Genomic DNA, 20,993 nt, shown 5'->3' with positions numbered 1-20,993 from the left:
GTCCAATCCATTTTTACAGGGAGGGTTTTTTGATAATATACAGGGGTTGGACAAAATAATGGAAACACCTGACATAATGGCATCATAATCATTGTTCATAGTTGTTAATGAATGGCATGAGGAACATTCTAATGAAGTTGAGAATCTCGTACGGCCGGCACAATCCCCAGACCTCAACATTATTGAGGTTTTGACGTCAATTTCTACTGCCATCTTCTCTAATAGAGTTAGAGGGTATTCTAACTGAAGAATGGCTTAAGTCATTTGGAAACAATTCACAAGTTTTATGAATCAATACCTAGGAGAATTGAGGCTGTAATTGCCGCAAAAAACGGACCTACACCATTTAGTTTTCCTTGATTTTTTTCTAAGGGGTTTCCACTATTTTGTACAACCCCTGTATATGTGTATATATAACAATGCTTAATTTAAAATATATATAAAAACCTGAGGTCCACATATGTGAATGGCACATTCTGTATCATGTAGACCACACTAATTAATATTGGGGCCAAGTTAACCCAAAATGTGATGTCTGTCCACATATGAATTCATATACAGTACTCTTCAAAACATTAAAAACTTAATTTTTCAAAATTTATACACAGCCTGTGCACTAGGCATGTGCAGATATGAGATTCTGGCGGTATGATAACCTTAAGCCAAAATATCACAGTTTCATGGTATTGCAATCACTGCTCTAAAATGTGTTCCGTTGAACAGGATTTATTTTTTCCAAAACATATTAGCAAATTGGAACATAAGTATAATTTTAAGTTAAAATTAATTCAAAAAATAAATAAAAACTGAAATATTCCAAATAAAAGTAAATGCAGTCCTTTAGGTGAGCCTAAACCCACAGCCCAGTATTATTACTATCAGAAAAATAATTATTTTCCATAAAAAGCATGTGTGTATAACGTATCATGTTTACACTTTTTCCATCAGTTGCCAGAGAGAGAAAAAACACATTTTACCACCGCTAGACACACTAAATACGCTGGAGTCAACTCTCGTAGCTGGTGGGAAACGTTCTTAAGTGTTTACTAACCTTTAATTTTATATAAATGCGAAATCATATTGGCGCGATTGCCTCCAGATTTTTTTTCTTCCCCACCAATAAAAAATTACCAGAAAGGATTTATAAAACTTTCGCATTGATACGGTTCCTAATTATTGTGATAAAGATTGATCAACACAAAGTTGATTTGCCTAATTGGTATCCCGCCACATTCATTGGAATGAAGCGGTCATTTTTTTTTTTTTTTTTTGGACTCAAGCTGGAATTTTACGATCTCAAAATGTAAATCTTTTCCACATGATTCTAGAATATTGTCACCCAAGTTCAAATTGTCAGCTCATTTTGAACTATAGTTTTGCCCTCATACAAAGTATCTAATTTGTTCGCATTGGTTTCAACTTTCAACTGCTCAGAACTTCCAGATGGAGTTTTCCCCCCAAACACAACAATGAACACAAGCTCACGCGTGATCACCAATTGATTTTTTTTTATTTTTATTACAGATATTCTTATACATTTATATATTTCTGCATTAAGGCATTTGATAAGGTATAAAGACCAGCCATAAAATGGCAATTATGTAATGTGCTTTTTTGGGCAGGCAGGGATGAGGGGTTGATGATGCAGAACTCAACCTCAAAGGCCAATGTGCCAACTGCTGCTAAATGTTTAACCCACCACCAGTATAGATGAGGTACATTTATTCTGATATCAAATATGACCCACCTGCACCAACAATTGTAGGCAAAAAGAACACATTGACTAGTGAGAACTAGTCCACGAAAAGCTTGCAGCAAAAGCATCATGGTACGACACATGATAAAGCCCTTTTAGTAGAAAAAGATTCAGTCTGATATGAACGTTTGGCCAAATATCAATATCAAATTGGAAATATCAATAAGGCTGTTCTATAAAGTCATGAAAGGGTATGCAACTATGTGCCACTGCATCTTAAACATTGTCATTCCATTGTTGCAATCAAACTTTGATCAGAAAATATTCCTCTGCTTGTTTCTGCTCTCACTCAGCTGCCGGCTCGGACGTGTCGGTGGCCCCATCCACGTCCTCGTCGCTATCCAGTCCTGTGCGATTCATGGTGCGGCGGATGTTCAAATGGATGTCTCCACGCCTTCGCAACAAATCGTGAACAAAGGTCAGTATCCAACAGGTAAATGTGTTATTTTTAAAGTTTCAATTTGGTCCTGATCCACATTAACATTGGAGTGCGCTTTCAAGGCTTGCCAGCCCATCAATTGTAAGATTAACAAAGTAAATCTTAACATTTTCTCAACCCCCCTCCCCCTTAAAATGTATGATCGAACCAACCTGAGCTTGCTCTTCAGACTGCTGACCTCTCGGTTCATCGCGTCTGCAGACTCTGTGACGTCGTCCAAATCCCTCTGCAATTTCCTACGGTAGGCGTTGGCTCGGGTCACCTCCTCCTCAGCCTCCTCCAGCTGACGCTTCAGCTGACGCATTCTGTTGTTGGTCTTGTCGGCCTACAGTCAAGTTTTACAAAGGGCAAGCAGCATTTTAAAGTGAAACTCCAGTGTTTTTACCCTGCGTGCCACCAGAAAGCGCACATACCACCACAATTTGTAAAAATTACTAGAAAAACAGCATCATCTGGTGGCATACTGAAAGCCGCGCGGAGGCTTGCCTGATCCTTATACTGCTCTGCGCAGCGCCGCTCATCTTCAACCTGCAGCAATGTCTCCTTCAGCTTCTTCTCCGTTCGCCTAACCAGCCGGGAAGCTTGCTGGCGCTCCCTGAATTCCAAAAGTAACATTAATTTAAATGAAAACAAGATTTTCTTTCTATATAGGCAATATAATCAAATCCGACTAACTTTGACTCGATATCGAGCTGCTCCTCCAATTGAGCAATCTTTGCCTCCAGTGAGGCGATGGAGGACTTGTACTTGGACTTGATGGTGCTTTCAAGCTCCTGTAGCTTCAGCTTTAGCTCCTTGTTCTGGCGGTCCAGCTGGGAACGAGTGCCCTCCAGAAGCTGGACACTGCTGTGCTGTGAACTAAGCTCTGTAGTCAGCTGCTCCATCTAAATACAAAATACACACATACTCATACTGATCTCAAGTCACCTTGACCCATTTCATGACATACAGTGGTACCTCTACATACGAAGTTAATTCGTTCCAGGACCTTGTTTGTAAGTGGAAATGGTCGTATGTCAAGCAGGATTTTCCCCATAAGAATACATTATAATTCCATTAATTTGTTCCGCAGCCCAAAAACCAACACTAAATCCTTCGTAAATACTGCTTTTACTGTTGTAAATAGCAATTACAAAGAGCAAAACAAATACATTATGAATAAAAATTGGAATAATAATAATAATAATTCCTTTAATAATGTAACGAATTGGGTTGTAATGCGGCCAGGGGTCGCGTTAACCGAATATTTTCCGTCGTTGACCGATTTTTTTAAAACGGTGACGGAAAAAACTGAAGTCCATCTGTCATTTTGACAGGTTGCAATTCACACCCCAGACCACAGGGTGGCGAGTGAGCATATTAATTAGCTATTGTCTCTCGATGCATGACGTCGTTGGCCTTACTCTGAAAAATGTCAAGGCAACTGAGTGGCCGAAGTTTCTTCAAAAAGCCCCAAAACGACGATGGCGTTGATAAAAGAGGTGAAAAAACAGGGACTGCACAAGCGGGCACGCAATTCAAGTCCATGCGCACAAGGAGGAAGGTGTAAGACTCCGTTCAGGCCACAGCAGGTGAACTGTGAACTGTTTTTGTCACTGCGGAGAAAAAGTTACATATTCATCTGCTTGATGTGTGATGGCACGGTGTGGATTCTCTGTTAAGCTTGTTCGGACAGAATATTAATTTAAAATGAATGAAAACTAAATACTATTGAATATGTTGAAGCGGTATGCAATGTTAAGAGTCTTGTTAGCTTGAATTGCTGTGTCCAGCCGCTGTAGCTCTGCTGCTCTCTGTGAACTCTCTATTCAAGCCGGAACGCGCGCGGCTCTTAAGTGTCTCTGTCACGTGACTGTACGTAGCCCGTAACGCGCTCGGCCAAATGGACACACAAGTACGGAAGGTGAATTATGCCAAACAAAGGGTCACCACAATGTCATTATCATCATTTTAAAAATGTAAGTGACGGGTAAAAATAGATTATGACCGGATTTTTATGACCCTGTCAGTCAAAATGACAGACAACGAAAAAGTCTAGCGCAACCTCTGAATGTGGTGGACGTTTTTTTTCTGTACCTGAACGCACCGCACCCGAAAGTGGTGAGTTTGAGAGTTTCACTTTTACTTTCAATGTTTTCTTGAGAACACAGTCAACTTTGGCGGTCAAGAGGCGTTTTGTGTTGAATAAGTTGTGAAATAGATGATAAAAACGTGACGAAGCTGGCGATTTCTTTGGAGATGTTACCACAATAATAAATGTCAGCTTAACTTAAAGACTTGCGAACGGTGGTCATCGGAGGACCGTGGAGATGTATTGTTGAGCCAGTTCACAGATGCGCACCCCACGCTCATATTTTTCTATAATTTGCATCTTCATTTAGAAGGTAAGCGTCACCTTTTTCCTTGTTTCACCACCTGTATCAACCTTTTTGAAACCTGTGTTGATTTCTCACACAAGAAAATCCGCTAGTCTGCGGTGCTGTCATGTCGTCGTATTTCGAGCATGTCGTCGGATGTAGAAACAAATGGCGAGTCAAATTTTACCTCGGATGTCGCAAAGATCGTGTGTAGAAGCGATCGTATGTCGAGGTACCACTGTACTTTCAAAGAATAATACCTGTAATGTGGTTCTCTTCAGACGCTCGTTGACCATCTCTGTGTTGAGCAGCTCCTCCTCCAGATCTTCCTCCAACTGGGATATGCGAGCCTCCAGTCTCCTCTTTTCTTCAGTCAGCAGAGAACTGAACAAGGAATTCAGTGGTTAGTGTCAACTGTTATGACATGTACATTGAAGGTTCGCCCAAAGTACTGCAGTGTCCAAGATAAATTTTTCATCATAATACTGACTACAACAGATTTGCAAGTAGACATGTGCCTATAACCGGTTTCAAGGCATACCGTGGTATCAAAACCACATACATTTTCCATCATACTGTCCCTAAGGTATTAGCTATTTTTTATGTCCCAAAAATGCATGGAGAAATCCCTCGCTTGCAGCTGTAATGCTCAACCCTCCCCCACTGGTTGTTGCTCAGTGTCAGTGCGTCATGCTGTGCTAAACGATGGCTGAAAGAGGTGGAACTCCTTAAGTTTTTTCCCCTCATAAAAGAAAACGAAAATCACTGGTATATGTAATACTTCAGCTACAAAAAAGTTAGACGGCCGCGGCTTAGAGGAGGAGAGCCAACAGACATGCAAAGCATGTTTGCGGAGGGTGGCTGCAGAGGAGGCAATACCTCCAATATGATTTCGCATTTATAGAAAATTGGCAACTGTCTGAGTTGAGAAAGTGTGTGTATAATGTAAACATGATACGAGTCAAAGACACATGCTTTTTATGGAAAATAATTCAATTATTTTTGTTCTGATGGTAATAATGTTGAGCTGTGGGTATTCTGCTCACCTGAAGGACTGCATTTATTTTAATTTTATTTAGAATATTTCAGTTTTTTTTTTTTAATTAATTTAAACTTAACATTATACTTATGTTCCCATTTGCTACTATGTTTTGAAAAATAAAAATACTGCTCAATGGATTTTTTTTTTTTAACCCAGATATCTCAAACACATTTTAGAGCTGTAATTGCAATACCGTGATACTGTAATATTTTGGTAACGCAGTTTCATAGTATCACGCTTATCATACAGTCATAATATATAACCTGCACATGCCTATTTGCAAGTACTTTGAAAGTAGCCTGATGCCAAAAGAAAAACCTGGCTAATAAATAAGCGGTTGCCAGTGCACTCTTTTGACCTAAGTGTGGCTGGGTTAATTTTGAACAACTTAAAATTTCAAGTTTTGCTCTGAAACTTGGTAATTCAAGTGAGCACAACCCATTTTATTGACCTAACTTTAACTAGATAAAATGAGTTGCAAAGACTCAAAAACAAGTTGCAGACAAAAACTTGAAAATTTGAGTTGGGCTTTTTTTTTTTTCCCCTCCACTTTCCGCAAGTTTTTTTCATTTTGAAAGAATGTACTTTTTAGTGTTGCCGTTGTTAATCTCCTCCTGTAGCTCATCTCTCTCCATCTGGATTTGTCTCTTGAGTCTCTCAGCAGTGGCTAGATCCTGTCGGGATCACAAGACACCGTAACCAAGTATTTACAATTTTAAAAATACATAGAAAAAGTCATATTGCTTGGCTCTGAATAGTGATAATAAACATGGATTTTCCCCACCTCCTGGTAGCGCAGGGCATCTGCTTCCATGCCCTTCAGCTTCCTCTCAATCTCCTTTGCCACACTGACCGATTCATCTCTGGCCATGCGCACGTCCTCGAGCTCTCGCAGTTGCTCTTTCATCTGGGTCTTTGTTGGATATACACAAGATTACAAGACGTGCAATGAGCTTTCAACTCATTGGTTGCCTTTGACAGGAAGACATCCAAACCATTCGAACTGGGAGGGCCCGGCAAACACCCGGTCCAAATGGATTGGAAGTATATTGCTATTAATGGCAGTATGAGATGAGGACTTGCCTGCAGCCTCTTGAGCTGTTTGTTAGCCTCATCCCGGCTCTTGCTGAGGACATCGATCTGGTTTGCAAGATCAGCCAGGTCCATCTCCATCTTCTTCTTGGAGGACAGTGCCTGAGAGCGCTGCCTACGTTCATCCTCCAGCTCCACTTCCATCCCACAAACCTGAAGGCAGAGAATTAACATCCTGGATTTAATTACTACATACATTTTATTGGCTAAGTACCAAACAATAATTTTCATGTGGCTTGATTTGAAGCCTGTCCAACCTAAAATGTGTATTATTTTGCGTGACTTTAGTCACCTGCTTGACCAGCTGCTTCCTCCTTTCCTCGCCCTGCTCATCTCTGGCTTGCAGGTCCCGCTCAAATTGGGCTTTCATGGCCTGCATGTTGACCTCCAGACGCAGCTTGGCGTCCTCAGTGGACTGCAGCTCATCCTCTAGCTCCTCCAACTGAAGCCTCATCTCTTCCAGTTGCTGCTCCATGGCACGCTTGGACCGCTCCAGCTCGTGAACCTGTACAAGATGAAGGATTCCAGTCACAACGTTTCACACAAAACATTCTCCTCCTGCATTTCCGTAGGGTTTTCCCCTTACACTTTTGCCCACATCATCCTTGGAAGAGACCAAGTCATTCATCTCTGCTTTGAGCAACTTGTTGCCCCGATCCAACTCATCCTTCAGTTCGCTCATGGTCTCCAGTTCGCGGGCCAGCGTAAGCGCCCGTGTGTCCTTCTCCCTGGCGTCAGCTTCAGCCTTGTCACGCTCCTCGGCGTACTTCGTGGAGATTGTCTTCTCCTCAGCCAGCATCTAATTGGAGAGTAATGGAGGCGTTTAGTTCTTTCAGTGCCACTGACAATTGATATCATGTGGCTCTATTCATTCCTCTGCTATGAATTTACGTATAGTAGTTTGTCACTGATAATATACAATCTATTTGAACTAGGCTTCTAGGTAGGTAAATCACGAGCTTATGTTCAAATTTAGAATTATATTCAGTAACAAACCTATTAAAATTCGATTTACATAAGTTTCTCATTTTTAGGAGCTGCGGGTTGCAGACTTTTTCGTACTTTATTTTGGTGATCTGTCACTTTGATTTTTGTTTCCGGATGGTAACTAGAGGAATCCATTTGAAACTCCTTTTCTCAGAACGGCCTATGAATGCAACACACCCCATGCAGTCACTGTGAGAAAAGAGCTTGCCACACGTCCAAATAAGAGCGAAATAAAAGTTTCCTAAACTGGAAAGACAACCTAGTATGCCCGTTTTTAGCCACTCAAAAGGGGCAAGAAGGGAGAAGATCTAAAAGGTGGAATTATGAATGTTGAGGGTGCCGCTCCACTGTAGGACCTGTAACACCTGCAGCGAGTCAACACATCCTCCTTCACCGCTCGAGTGCAATCGAGAAGTGCACGCTGCCAAGGTTTTTGCTTAAACCAAAGGAACTTTCAGTTTCGGTACTACGTTGTTATCAGAGGTGGGTAGGGTAGCCAAAAAATTTACTCAAGTAAGAGTTGCAATACTTCAAAATAATATTACCCAAGTAAAAGTTGTGGTCCAAAAAATGTGCTAAAGTAAAAAAGTAATTGGTGAAAAGAATACTAATAAGACTAACATTGTAACTGCTTAAGATGTTTTTTTTAATTTAAACAATGGTATTGTTTTTCCTCAGCAAGTTCATAAGATATCACATAACCACAGTAGGCCAAAGAAATACAAAAAACCCCATTGAATTCTGGCAAGAGTAAAAAAACCTACAGAAATTAAGCATTATTCGTCCAAAGAACATGAGTGCCTTCTAGTGGAGAACATATTTCCTACTATAAAACTCAAAGGATCATATCTCCGGTTTTCTTGCTCAATCGGTGCCAAATAAAAAATGGGAGAGAGATTAAAATCTGCGTTTTTAAATCATGTTAACAGCGACGCTCTATGCGAAATACTTCATTTTTACAGTGCTTTAAAGACGCCACGTGATTGCACAGACCAGCGTAATCATAGAACTGCAAGCTTGAGTCTGATTGGTATAATGGAGTCGTGATTATTGTTGCAACATTGATGGTGAAATTTGTTGAGCCACTGTTGGGGTCCCTGGCAAAAAAAAGGTAAAATCTAATACTGTATTTCGAATAAAGAGGAAAAATGTAACGACTAGTGTAAGTAAATGTAACGGAGCAAATGTAACACGTTACTACCCACCTCTGGTAGTTATTTCTGTGGAAAAAGCTTTCTGGACATTTCTGCCAAAAAATCTCAGCCACTGAATTTTTGGGTTCGATAAAAATGAGGTTTATTGTTAGCGTCTGTGATACCTGGTCAAACTTCTTCTGCTTCCTTTCCAGGTTGGAGACCACCTGTCTCAGGTTGTCCTGATCCACCAGGAGGTCTTCCAGCTCCCGCTGCAAACGGGTTTTGGTTTTCTCGAGTTTGTCGTAGGCGGCCGTCTTCTCTTCCAGCTGCTGCTGAAACGAGTCGGCGTCACGCTGGACACGCTTGCGAGCCTCCTCCGCGCTTTCCACGTTTGCCAGCTCCTGATCCAACTTCTTCTTCATGTCACTCAACTGAGAGGCGCCGAGGTAAGGAATGAAATGTGGCTCGTGGATTAAAAGAACAAAGTCTGTGTCAGTGACGCTAACCTGGACTTGAAGCGAGGAGACCTGCTTTTCCATGTTCCTCTTGGCCTCCTCCTCTTCCTCCAGCATCTCGCGTAGGTTGCTTTGCTCCTCCTCCTGCTGCCGTAAGCGTGTTGATAAGTTAAGCTTCTGACGAGTCTCTTCTTGAAGCAGCTCCTACAAGCCAAGTGAGTGAAGGGAAAGAAGAAGGAAAACAAAAATCAGAAAACCTTCTTGCATACATTGCAAATTCTATAAACCTTAATTTTCGGAATGTTACATGTTCTATCATTCCCTCAGGCATGTGTTGCTCGTCGAAAAATCTCATCTAAACAAATGTCAATCAAAAGACAAGTTATGTCTTGCATCAGGATATTTGTGTCCCAAAGGTCAGGTACCAATTTCTTGCAGAAAACTTAAAATAAATACCATGTAAACATTTCTTATGTTGATATTGTGTTCTTTGTGTGAAACCAGTGGCCCCCTAAGCGGGAAAACTTTGAATCTTGAAATGGACATATTTGTGCTGATACCAAATCGCGGCATGTGAATTGTACAAGGATCAATAGTAAGTGCTTTCAGGCAACAACATGACATCATTGCAACATCATTCTTTTGTTCCTCAACTAACTTTGATCAGTCAAAGCACTAGCACAGTTCAAGAAACTTCCAACTTTTACGCATCAGATGAAGTCAGCATTACAAAGTCTAAGATATTGGACAAAACGATTTTTAACCTAACTTTACTCATGAAAATAATTTTTGAAACTTCCACCTCCCTTCGCCCAGCTTTCATTGGAGTCGTACCTTCCTGTTCTTTAGGTGATATTAAAAATATATATTTGATTTTTACACACTTGTCCAGTTCTAGAACATTTTAAGAGTAATGAGTAACAGCCCATTTATAAAATGCACAGACCGCCACAGCTGTTTGGATCAGGGTGGACATGCGTACGGTTTTAAGCAGGACAGTCTGGAATTTAGGTGACTAGTCTACCGCAGTCTCCAGCAGGAGATTTGTCTTCGATTTTGCAGTTGCACCGATTGCTCACTCAAGTGAGAGCAGATACAGGTAGGCAATGTTAAACATTTAGGAAAGTGGAATTGACCTGAACATTTGATATGCTATTGATTTATGGGTGCCACTGCCACAGATGAGTCAGTTTCCATTGTCAATGCAACTGACGACAAGGGAATTGGTGACTTAATTCGATTGTTGTTTATTTCAGCAAGCTAGCAGTTAGCTGCTCACCATGTTAGACTCAACAGTCCAGCACCAACAACCCATTCTGTCTTTTGCAAATATTATATCGTAAAATACTTTTCAGTGCGATATTAAAAATAAAAACTTGTCACATCAATTTCGTGTTTTAAACTTTTACGTCACATCTTTGATGTTTTTTTTTTTTGCTACCAACAAAAGTCAATTTAAAAAAAAAAAAAAAAAACTTTAAAAATAAATGTTCTGCTTTGTGGCACTGCACTTTAAAAAAATATTGCTAACAAATGATTTCTGCCCCCTTCACCAAAAACTTTTCTATTCTGCTACATATTGGACTACTTCATGATATGCCATAAAAAATGACATGAGTTTGCACTCGCACATCAATAACATTACCCGGATTGCCCACTTTCACCTGCGCACCATTAATTGCCTCCGTCCTTCCCTCACCCCACATTCTGCTGCAATTCTGGTTCACAGCTTTGGCACTTCCCGCCTGGACTACTGCAACTCTCTAGTCTTCGGCCTCCCTCAAAAAACTCTCCATAAACTCCAACTGGTCCAGAATTCAGCTGTCCGCATCATAACCCGTCCCCCTCAGTCCTCCTACATTGGCTCCCGGTCCATTTTCGAATACGGTTCAAAGTCCTCCTCCTCACATTCAAGACTATCCACAACCTCGCCCCTCCATACCTGTCCGACCTCATTCATGTTACAACTCCCTCCTGTGCCCTTAGATCCTCCTCCTTCATACAACTGTCTGTCCCTCCTGCTCACCTCAGCACCATTGGGAGCAGAGCGTTTAGCCGCTCGGCTCCCCGGCTTTGGAATTCACTCCTACCCGACCTCAGGAACACAGATTCTCCTTTTTTTTTTTTTTTTTTTCAATCCAAACTCAAAATTCATAATAAACACTCATTTCTAATGCCCTTATATCTCTTAGTATTTTAAAATTGCTTTAAACATTCTCTACTTTAATTTTCTCACTTTTAATATTTTTAAATGTTTTATATCAGGGGTCCCCAACGACCGGTCCGTGGCGCATTTGGTACCGGGCCGCACAGAATTTATCAAAGACTGCATACTGGCCGATCGACTTTGGCCTGTGCCGCTTAACACACCAATATCCCTGTCTACTCTAGATATACAACTACAGTATAGGAGGTTGTCATGGAAATGCATCGATTGGACTGTTAGCAGTACATCTTGTTTTGTATATCTATCTGCGCTTGGCCTCGATAATAACGTAGGTCGTCACCCATCACATTTGTTTCCGGAAATAATTAGCCCCCACACTAGAATGACTGAAAAACAGACGTCTTTGGATGGATTTTTTACGGGGAAAAGGGAACCTGTCGAGCCAGAAGATGAGCCTATAACCTCGAAGAAAACAAAATCTATGCTACTTCCCAATCACTAAAGACCAACGAACTGCGAAGGAGTGGATTCATGACCCATATGTGAATAAACCGAGTGATTCGAGCACGTCTGTGCAACAGGAATATCAGCTTGTAGAGATCGCAGATCACAGCGACCTTAAACGTACATTTGAGACAACAACTGTACCGGGGTTCTGGATTAAAGTCATTTTGGAATATCCTGACATCGCTATGAGAGTACTGAAAACTGTGCTTCAATTTCCAACATCGCATCTTTATGAAGCGGGCTTCTCTCACTCTCCCATCTTGGGACCATCTCGTCTCAACGAAACAAGCTCAGGCCTCCCACTGATTCAGCGGGTGAGTTGTACTTTCCTTGCACTTAACACGACGGGGCTAAAAACAAATGTTATTTTATATTTGCTGTATTTTTCTGCCGCACATTTGGCATGCGCGTAACGTTAAAAATGACCGCGAATGCAGCAATACCAAAGTACACACTACAAACTTATATTAAAGAAAGGAATATTACCGGTAACTTACGCTTGCCATGTTAGCTGCACACAACAGCTGCACGCAGCTCTCTCACTTAACGACTTTGTCGTGTCGTTAAGCATTAATTTACGCCATTTTCGTGTTGCACATGTATGTTTATGATGTAAATAGTTTTTTAGCACCGTTGGATAGTCCAACTGAATATAAAAGAGGGCTTTTTTCACCGCCACAAAAGCTTTGGGAGCAAATTTTTTATAAGGGTGCAAAATTTGACAGAACACTGGTCCGTGAAAAAAAGACCCAAATCACACCGGTCCTTGGTGCAAAAAAGGTTGGGGACCCCTGTTTTAAATGATTGTACGGTACCTTGAGTGCCAGAAAGGTGCCCTCAAATAAAATGTTTTATTATTACCTGTGTATCCTGCAGCTGAGACTCTGTTGAAGAAAGGTCTTTGCTGGATTTGATATTCTTGCCCTCTGCTTCAGTCAGTAGGCTGTTGACATTGTCCAGCTCAGACTAAATGCATGGAAAGCCACAGCGTGAACATACGTCTTTTCTGAACAATTGCAGTCACTTGCAATATGTACGTACCTGCATTTTGGCCATCTTGTCAGCCATTTCCTGCCTCTGCCGCTCACTGTCACCAAATTTGACCTGAAGCTCCTGAACTTGGGCTTCTGCCTTCTTCCGACGGTGCTCGGAATCGGATTTGCTTTGCGTCAGGGTCTTCAGCTCGATCTGCACCTCGTTCCACTCGCTCTCTAGTGCCTGCTTTGATTTCTCCACCGACATCTTGTTCTGTAGTACACAGCCGAGGTTCAACACCTCATCCTGTCATTGAAAAGCCAGAAATGTTTCGCTCATTACCCGTTTGGCTTGTTCAAGCTGCTCATTGAGCTCGTCAAAAGCCTGGTTGTGTTTCTGTCTCATGTCGGCCATCAGCTGCTCGTTGGCCTTGGCCTCGTCCTCTAAAGTCTTCTTGAGTTGTGCAACCTCCGTCTCACGTTTGGACCTGGAAGAATGGAGGACAATTAACAATCAGAAAAATTGTTTTCAATAGCCTGATGGAGTTGTAGTGTAGAGGAGAATGACACTTGTTGTCACACTTTCTATAAAAACTACCAGAGAATGGTGCGTTTTTAATTCTTGAAATTGTACAAAAATATATATATATATATACCGTAAGTTTCGGACTATAAGGCGCACCTGATCATGGCTGCTACCTCACAAATTTGACACGAAAACAGCATTTGTACATAGATAAGCCGCAGCTGTCCTCACTGTATTAAGAGATATTGACACCAAAAAGTATTAATAGGTAACACTTTTTTTGATAGTGGCATCATTAGACCAAATGAACCCCCATGAAGCTTTGCAGTCAATTGGTTCAAAGCTTCATGGGACTTCATGAAGCTTTGCAGTCAATTGGTTCAAAGCTTCATGGGACTTCATGAAGCTTTGCAGTCAATTGGTTCAAAGCTTCATGGGACTTCATGAACCAATTGACTGCAAAGCTTCATTGCTTCAAAAAGCTTCATTTGGACATTACTGCTCCCTTGGGGGTGACATACAACCTCTGCTGCCACCTGCTATCAACACTGCTTTCGTCCAACATGCCTCCTAGCATGCACTGCAGCGCCACAGATGTAAATAATCAAAATTAATGTTACGTGTTAATTAGGGCTGTAGCTATCAAATATTTTAGTAATCGAGTAATCGACTGAAAATTCTATTGATTAATCGAGTAACCGGATAAAGCATTTTTTTTTTTTTTTGGTAAAGAGCAATTATAAACATACTTGAGAAAAAAAGACATTTAATCCAACACTGAACCATTTTCAGTCAATCAATGTCTTTATTTTCGTTGTACATTGTTGAAAACAGCCAACAATTGCATCTAAGATGTGACTAGAAGAAAAAAAAAAAAAAAATCACTGTTTTCACTCAAAAAACTTCTAGATCTTATAAAAAAAAAAAAAAAAAAAAAATTCTTACCTAAAAATGTAATTACGCTTGATAACACACATCACTTGAAAGCTATGTGTTTTTCCCTACGTGTTTCAATTTAATTTCCATTTGTGTCAAGCTATTTTTAAGTTCTAGTTAAAGTTTAGACTAACTTAAAACTTAAGTACTGATAGGATTTTGAGTTTTTGCAGTGTTCAAAATAAATATATGATACCTGCTGTATTGGAGCACATTAGGGACCAGTGCTACTTGGTGTTTTATTCAGCAATGACTACTGAGCTAAAACTGACAGTTAGCTTCATTATGTTTTAATTTTACACCCTCATTATTCTACAGCGCAGTGTTTTTACAGATTAAATGAAGCCTGTACGTAAGACACGTTAGCCACGCATCGACAGCGGTCATAATCAATAGAAACCTAGCACTCCGAAGGGCTAACGTTACGTGAGCGAGTGACAGTAACGTTATATTTATTAGCCATGAGAAGTCTACTGCTTAAAGATGGCGGCTGTTTACTAACGCTGCCCAGACGCGGCCGAGTGTCATTTCGCATCTAGTCCTAAATGCATGCGATATCTATCAGACGCATCGGACACTACCTGCTACCACACTAGCATCCTGCGGGCGTAGTTTTTAGCAACGTCGGCGTATTTTGTAGCGGCTGTGGTAAGGTTTTTTTTTTTTTTTTTTTTTGCTTCTTCCTCTACGCACGTGACTTTAGCGCGTTGTCCCGCATTAAAAGTAGTCTGAGCAAAACGTAATGCTTAGAGCTGGCAAAATTCAACGATTCCTCGAGGTGGATAAAATTACTCTGATCAGTTTTTAAACTCTAGTTACTCGAGTTGCTCGAGTATTCGTTTCAGCTCTAGTGCTAATTATTCCTTCAGTTACTGTTCCAGTTTTATTAATTGCTAGTTATGGTATCTGGTAACACTTTAATTGACAGTGGCGCTATAAGACTGTCATAAGACCATCCTATGACATGACACTGTCATTTGCATTAATGAATGCTTTTGACAGATGTCATTTTGTGTCATCTGGCAAATTATCTCACTTTTAAATGGATGTAAAATATCCAAGCAGGACATAAATGGAGTTAGTGATATAATTTCCCGGGTGACACTTAATGACATCTGTAATATGCATTTATTAATGCCCATAATTATGATGGTCTTATGGCAGTCTTATGACACCGCTGTCAAATAAAGTGTTACCTATCAACCCAAATCAACAAATAAGCCGCACTGGACTATAAGCCGCAGGATTCAAAATGAGGGGGAAAAAGTAGCGGCTTATAGTCAGAAAATTAGGGTACATGTTGAGTCACTTTGAGGTAATAGGGAATGGGACGTACTACGTCATTGTTTGGACATGCCTCCATGCTGATAATATCCTTTACTTCCGGTCCGGCAGACTCAACGGGGATTGTAACGTGTGGTAGTGCTAAGCTAATTCCTTCGATGTATTAGAAAAAAATTATGGGTGTGTATTGTTGTGTTACCGGGTGCAACAGCATCTCCCACCCACGACAAAAAAGGGCAAGGAAAACTGGACTCACTTTTCACCGTTTTCCTGCATGGAGGACCAAATATCAGATCACGAAGGCACGACGGATGGCTTGGGTCGCAGCGGTTCGTCGGAAAAGCATTTCTTTTTATCATATTTCTGCTGGAATGCGAGTGTGTTCCCGTCATCTCTGCTCTTGTAAGTTGAACGATTTATCCACTGTTTTGGTTTCATTGCGTTTTTTTTTTTTTAACCGTTGTGTAACCTGTTGTGTTCCTAGGTAAACCTGCATATGAAATGCTGACAACACATCCCGATTGTCAAATAATCCAAGAAGACATACGGTGACCAAAGAAATTTGTTCCATTTGTCTTGTGTCGGACTCAAACAAGCCCCTGCAGCAGACGTCATCTGGGTCTATTCTTGTCAATGGACTGCGGGCTTTTAACTTAAATGAACTTAAATGCACATATTTATTCTGCCTGGCTATTTAACTAAGGCCAGTGATTTTTTTTTTTTTTTTTACCACTTTGACAAAGACACGTTTCATTGTAATATTGTATATATTCTATTATTATTTGTAATATATTCTTGTTTGCACTAATGTAGACTTTAGACTGTCAATTCAAATAGTGTTGGAAAAGTTGCAATACCTAAAATAGAAATGCAAGAACTGTAATGTACATATTTATACACCTTTATTTACCTAAGGCCACTGAATTTTTTAACTGCTTTGAAAAAGACAGGTTTTGTTGTGATCTTGTATTTATATAGTATATAGCTTTTTATAATGTATTATATTATGTATTATATATTTGCTGCCCCCTGTCAGAGTGTAGGCCATTTTGCACTGAAAGGATTTTAAACTGTCAGTTCAAATATTGTGTTGGAGAACTTGCAATACTTAAAATGGAAATGCAAGAACTTTAAAGCACATATTTATTCTGTCTGGCAATTTACCTGAGGCCAGTAAATAGTTTTTTTAAACTGCTTTGACAAAGACACGTTTATTGTAATCTTGTATTTGTATTTTACTTATTTATTATATAATATTTGCTGCCCCCATCAGAGGGTGGGCCTTGTTTGCACCAATTTAAAGATTTTAAACTGTCAATTCAAATATTGTATTGGAGAAATTGCATTACTTGAAATAAAATGTATTGCAACTTATCAGTCCCAGTTCTTGTCTACAACACTGTCCAAACAATGTCAATGAATATTCCATATAGAATAACAAAATTAAATCACCTGACTTTGTAATTATTACACCTGTTTATTATGAAGAGCTGAAGTAAACAACAAGCAGTTAACAGTTTGTCAAGAACTTGTTCAAGTCATGTTTTTGTATTCACATTTTATTGACTTTTCACAACACTTGGGCTCATGTTTGGAAGAGCACAGAAAACAGAAGTTTCAGCGTGCATTCTTCGCCTTTCCAACCTCTCATAACGCTCTGATGTGGTGCGCTTGACATTTCGTTGCAGGTTTACCTAGGAACACAACAGGTTACACAACGGTTAAAAAAAAAAAAAAAAAAAAAAACGTACTGAAACCAAAACAGTGGATAAATCGTTCAACTTACAAGAGTAGAGATGACGGGAACACACTCTCATTCCAGCAGAAATATGATAAAAAGAAATGCTTTTCCGACGAACCGCTGCGAGCCAAGCCACCCGTCGTGCCTTCGTGATCTGATATTTGGTCCTCCATGCAGGAAAACGGTGAAAAGTGAGTCCAGTTTTCCTTGCCCTTTTTTGTCGTGGGTGGGAGACGCTGTTGCACCCGGTAACACAACAATACACACCCATAATTTCTTTCTAATACACCGAAGGAATTAGCTTAGCACTACCACACGTTACAATCCCCGTTGAGTCTGCCGGACCAGAAGTAAAGGATATTATTAGCATGGAGGCGTGTCCAAACAATGATGTAGTACGTCCCACTCCCTATAGCCAATTTTTTGAAGTTTCAAAAGTAAGGTCTTCGCCATTCTTTTCATGGGCATTTTACCAATAGGTTTCTCATTATGAACGTGTTACCATTAAATAGCATGAGGACAAATGTATAGTTTAGATTCACATGATCTTGCTAGCTTACAGTTAGTTTAGCTGTTAGTCAACAGAAAGAGTTTGGGTTGGTAGGAACTTTGGGTGGGAAGTCTACATCAACAGTTTAAAGAATTTTTATTATATAGTACAAGTCCCCGTTGTGTTCATCAAATAAAAAGAATAAAAATTTAAGAAAAAATCTATTTCAAGTCAGTAGAACAACAGTGTGCAGTGTAGTGTGCAGGCTAGTGCACACCAACTCTGCATATTTGGAGAGTGCCGAACCTATTTTTCAAGCACTGAATTGCCACCTGATGTGGATGGTCACTTCTGGATTCAATTTAGTTTTGTGCTGAATACTTCTACATAGGTTCTTTTTTTAACACAACGAAATGATAAAGGATGTGTTTTGTTGAAACATCATTGTAAATCTGTTCCAGTTTAATCCTTTATTGCCTAATGTATCACATTTGATACACCTAAATTTCATGATTTTGAGACTAATTCAGAATTTTGACATTTCTTTTTAAAAATAAAAGATGGATGCAAGTCAACACATGCATCTGCAGGTTCCATGAGAAAAAAAAACAGGATTTAGCAAGGGTTATAGATATCAGAGCGCATATTACACCTATTCATTTTGACTTTTCTTTTTACAAATTTGAAAAAACGGTTTCATTCGGACCTCATTTTTCAAATTTTGGGATTCTCTGATAATTGCTTCATGTTGCAGGTATTTAAGGTTTAACATAATGTATTCCTGTTAATGTTCCTCATTTATCATGATTAAATAAACATTGCAATTTTATTCAAAAGATTGTCATTTTTTAAAAGAAAATCCCATTTAATAAGTAATGAGTATACATAAGTAAATACGATAAGTGAATACATAAGTAAATAAATGAGTGACAACCAACTCCACAACAGAGAAGGTTGTCACAAATTGTCAGTTTGTCTAGGATGTTACTTATGTCATTACTGGACAAGGGGGGGGGGGGGGTGTTAAGTTTCCCTGTAAAAAGTGAATGAGTATTCTAAGACATGTTGATTGGAAGATATTCATGAAATAAAAACTGTGGCAACCCAGTTCTCAACTAATCCTTGAGAAAACGCTTTAATATACCAATGTTTAATGAATCAAATGTAGTGTTTTACCTGAGCTCCTGCTGTACTGCAGTAGAGTCCAACGTGTCCTCCAACTCAGTCTTGAGAGCTTCCAACTCCTCGCCCAGATCCCTCCGCAGCTTCTCAGCTTTGTTGCGCCCTTGTCTCTCCAGCTCTAGATCCTCCTGCAGCTCAGAGATTTGAGCTTCCAGTTCTCGAATCTTCTTCTGGGCAGTATTCTTGGCGGCGGCTTCCTCTTCAATCCTGCGGCAAAGAGCAGGTGAGCACGGAGGTAGACTGACAAGAGCCAAACGAAAGACACCAACTTTGCCAGTGCATTCAGCAGCTCCTCCTCTTTCTTGGCTAGCTGAGCCTCAAGTTCAGCAATGCGGGCTTGAAGTTCTGAAATCTGGTCATTGAGGTCTGTTGAGTCACCTTCAAGTTTACGACGATTCTTCTCCAGCTCCTGACGCATTTTCTCCTCCTTTCTTAGACGATCTGAAGACATAGACGGACTTTGAAATAACAGCTTTGAAATCACACTGGCACACATTAAGGGGATGTGCCCCCTGTTAGCACGCTAGCATTTGTTTTCATCACTGGACCGGTGCCATCAATAGCTGTCATTTTCCTTGTTTAATTGCCCAAGATTTAGACCTCATTTCCCTCAGTATTATTGTGCTGCCATTGAATGTGACTATTCCTTCCCTCCGGTAACATTGATCACACCGAAAGTATTGAACGAGTCTACAGTTTTCGCATCAGATATTTCCAAAGCTGCAATTACAATAAAGTTTCTATCAGACGTTAACTACACTTGAAAACAAATCACAACGTTTGAGTCCATAAATAATGATTACATGAAACTAAGTGCAATAACACATGAAAAAGTATTGAACAAATCAAGGAAAAGCAAAGAAATGCACCATACCACCGGAAATTTCAGTAATTATTAGTATTGAACACACTAACTCGTTATTTTAATGAAATTTCATTTGAATTGCAGCTTTGGAAATAACGAAAGAGAAAACAGTTGATGCGTTCATTAGTTATTTTCCTCCCATTGTATGTAGATTCCACGGCAATCACTGACTTTACAATGACCAATCAGGACAAGCTCTAGTATGTTTGTGTGGTGGTAATTTGTAAAAGAACACCCATTAACAACAACATATATCCAATTCATTTCGACTGGGAGCGCTGTCAGCGATTGTACCACCAATCAAAATCGATTGTACGTCTGTTGCCGTCAAAGGCAGCAAACGAGTTAAATTGATATTTAGGATTTCACCTCCTAAAAAAATAAATAAATAAAAAATACTTACCCTCCAAATCCGTGATCATGGCCTCGTGTTTATTCTTCAGTTTCTGCAAGCTTTTCGACTTTTCCTCCTCCTCAGCCAAGTTGGTTGTGAACTCTGAAATCCTCTCCTCCATAAGTTTCTTCTCCTAAAGTTGAAAGGCAAGGAAAGTACAAGTGTGCAGTGGCAGCGACGCCAGGTAGGAAGAGACACTGCAGAGTGCTTGTGACCTTGTTGAGCTTGTTATTTTGGTCATCCAGCACCATCATGTCATCCTCAATTTTTTTCAGTTTAGCATCAGTGGTGACCTTCTCCATCTGAAGCTTCTGTCTAGTTGCTTCCTCCTCATCCAGTTGCTGCTCAAGTTCCTAAAAGGCCACAAAAAAAACAAAAACAAAAAAAAATGAAATCTTAAATCTGGGTGTCACCCAGTTCCCCTTCACTGACACTAATGTTCTGCTGCATCTTCTTCCTTTCAGACTGCATCTGCTCAATGCGCTCCTCCTCCTCTTCCAGGCGAGCTTCCATGTCGTGGAGGATCTCCTCCAGCTCCTGCTTCTGGGTGGCAAAGCGGGCTCGGGTTTCCTCGGCTTCTGCACACAGTTCCGTCTCGGCCTGGAGCTGCTCTTGGAGTGCCAGTTTATCGGCGTTCAGCTGAAAATCACAGGCAAAATGAAT

The 20,993-nt window shown here is 40.2% G+C and overlaps 1 protein-coding gene across 3 annotated transcripts in view; it reads right to left on the bottom strand.

The window, feature by feature from the left end:
- Window positions 1-1,499: 1,499 nt before the first annotated feature.
- Window positions 1,500-20,993, bottom strand: part of LOC130920579 (myosin-9-like) — a 54,322-nt gene continuing 34,828 nt past the window's right edge. For 2 of the 3 annotated variants that reach the window (XM_057843893.1, XM_057843894.1), the window contains 20 exons: window positions 20,763-20,969; window positions 20,546-20,683; window positions 20,340-20,463; window positions 19,341-19,512; window positions 19,066-19,278; window positions 13,256-13,400; window positions 12,980-13,186; window positions 12,800-12,904; window positions 9,316-9,468; window positions 8,992-9,240; window positions 7,273-7,485; window positions 6,979-7,191; window positions 6,678-6,839; window positions 6,379-6,507; window positions 6,180-6,268; window positions 4,813-4,936; window positions 2,871-3,079; window positions 2,682-2,790; window positions 2,348-2,520; window positions 1,500-2,150 (listed from right to left, as the gene is read on the bottom strand). In XM_057843893.1, coding sequence (XP_057699876.1) covers window positions 2,042-2,150; window positions 2,348-2,520; window positions 2,682-2,790; window positions 2,871-3,079; window positions 4,813-4,936; window positions 6,180-6,268; window positions 6,379-6,507; window positions 6,678-6,839; window positions 6,979-7,191; window positions 7,273-7,485; window positions 8,992-9,240; window positions 9,316-9,468; window positions 12,800-12,904; window positions 12,980-13,186; window positions 13,256-13,400; window positions 19,066-19,278; window positions 19,341-19,512; window positions 20,340-20,463; window positions 20,546-20,683; window positions 20,763-20,969 — 3,243 coding nt within the window. In that variant the 3' untranslated portion in view covers window positions 1,500-2,041. Of the gene's footprint in view, window positions 2,151-2,347; window positions 2,791-2,870; window positions 3,080-4,812; window positions 4,937-6,179; window positions 6,269-6,378; window positions 6,508-6,677; window positions 6,840-6,978; window positions 7,192-7,272; window positions 7,486-8,991; window positions 9,241-9,315; window positions 9,469-12,799; window positions 12,905-12,979; window positions 13,187-13,255; window positions 13,401-19,065; window positions 19,279-19,340; window positions 19,513-20,339; window positions 20,464-20,545; window positions 20,684-20,762; window positions 20,970-20,993 lie in introns of all 3 variants that reach the window. The other variant, XR_009064181.1, reaches the window with a different exon arrangement.

The sequence above is a fragment of the Corythoichthys intestinalis genome, chromosome 8 (assembly GCF_030265065.1).
Source record: "Corythoichthys intestinalis isolate RoL2023-P3 chromosome 8, ASM3026506v1, whole genome shotgun sequence".
Lineage (NCBI taxonomy): Eukaryota > Metazoa > Chordata > Actinopteri > Syngnathiformes > Syngnathidae > Corythoichthys > Corythoichthys intestinalis.
The sequence above is the reverse complement of the archived record's forward strand: the minus strand, read 5'-3'. Positions and strand labels throughout refer to the sequence as shown.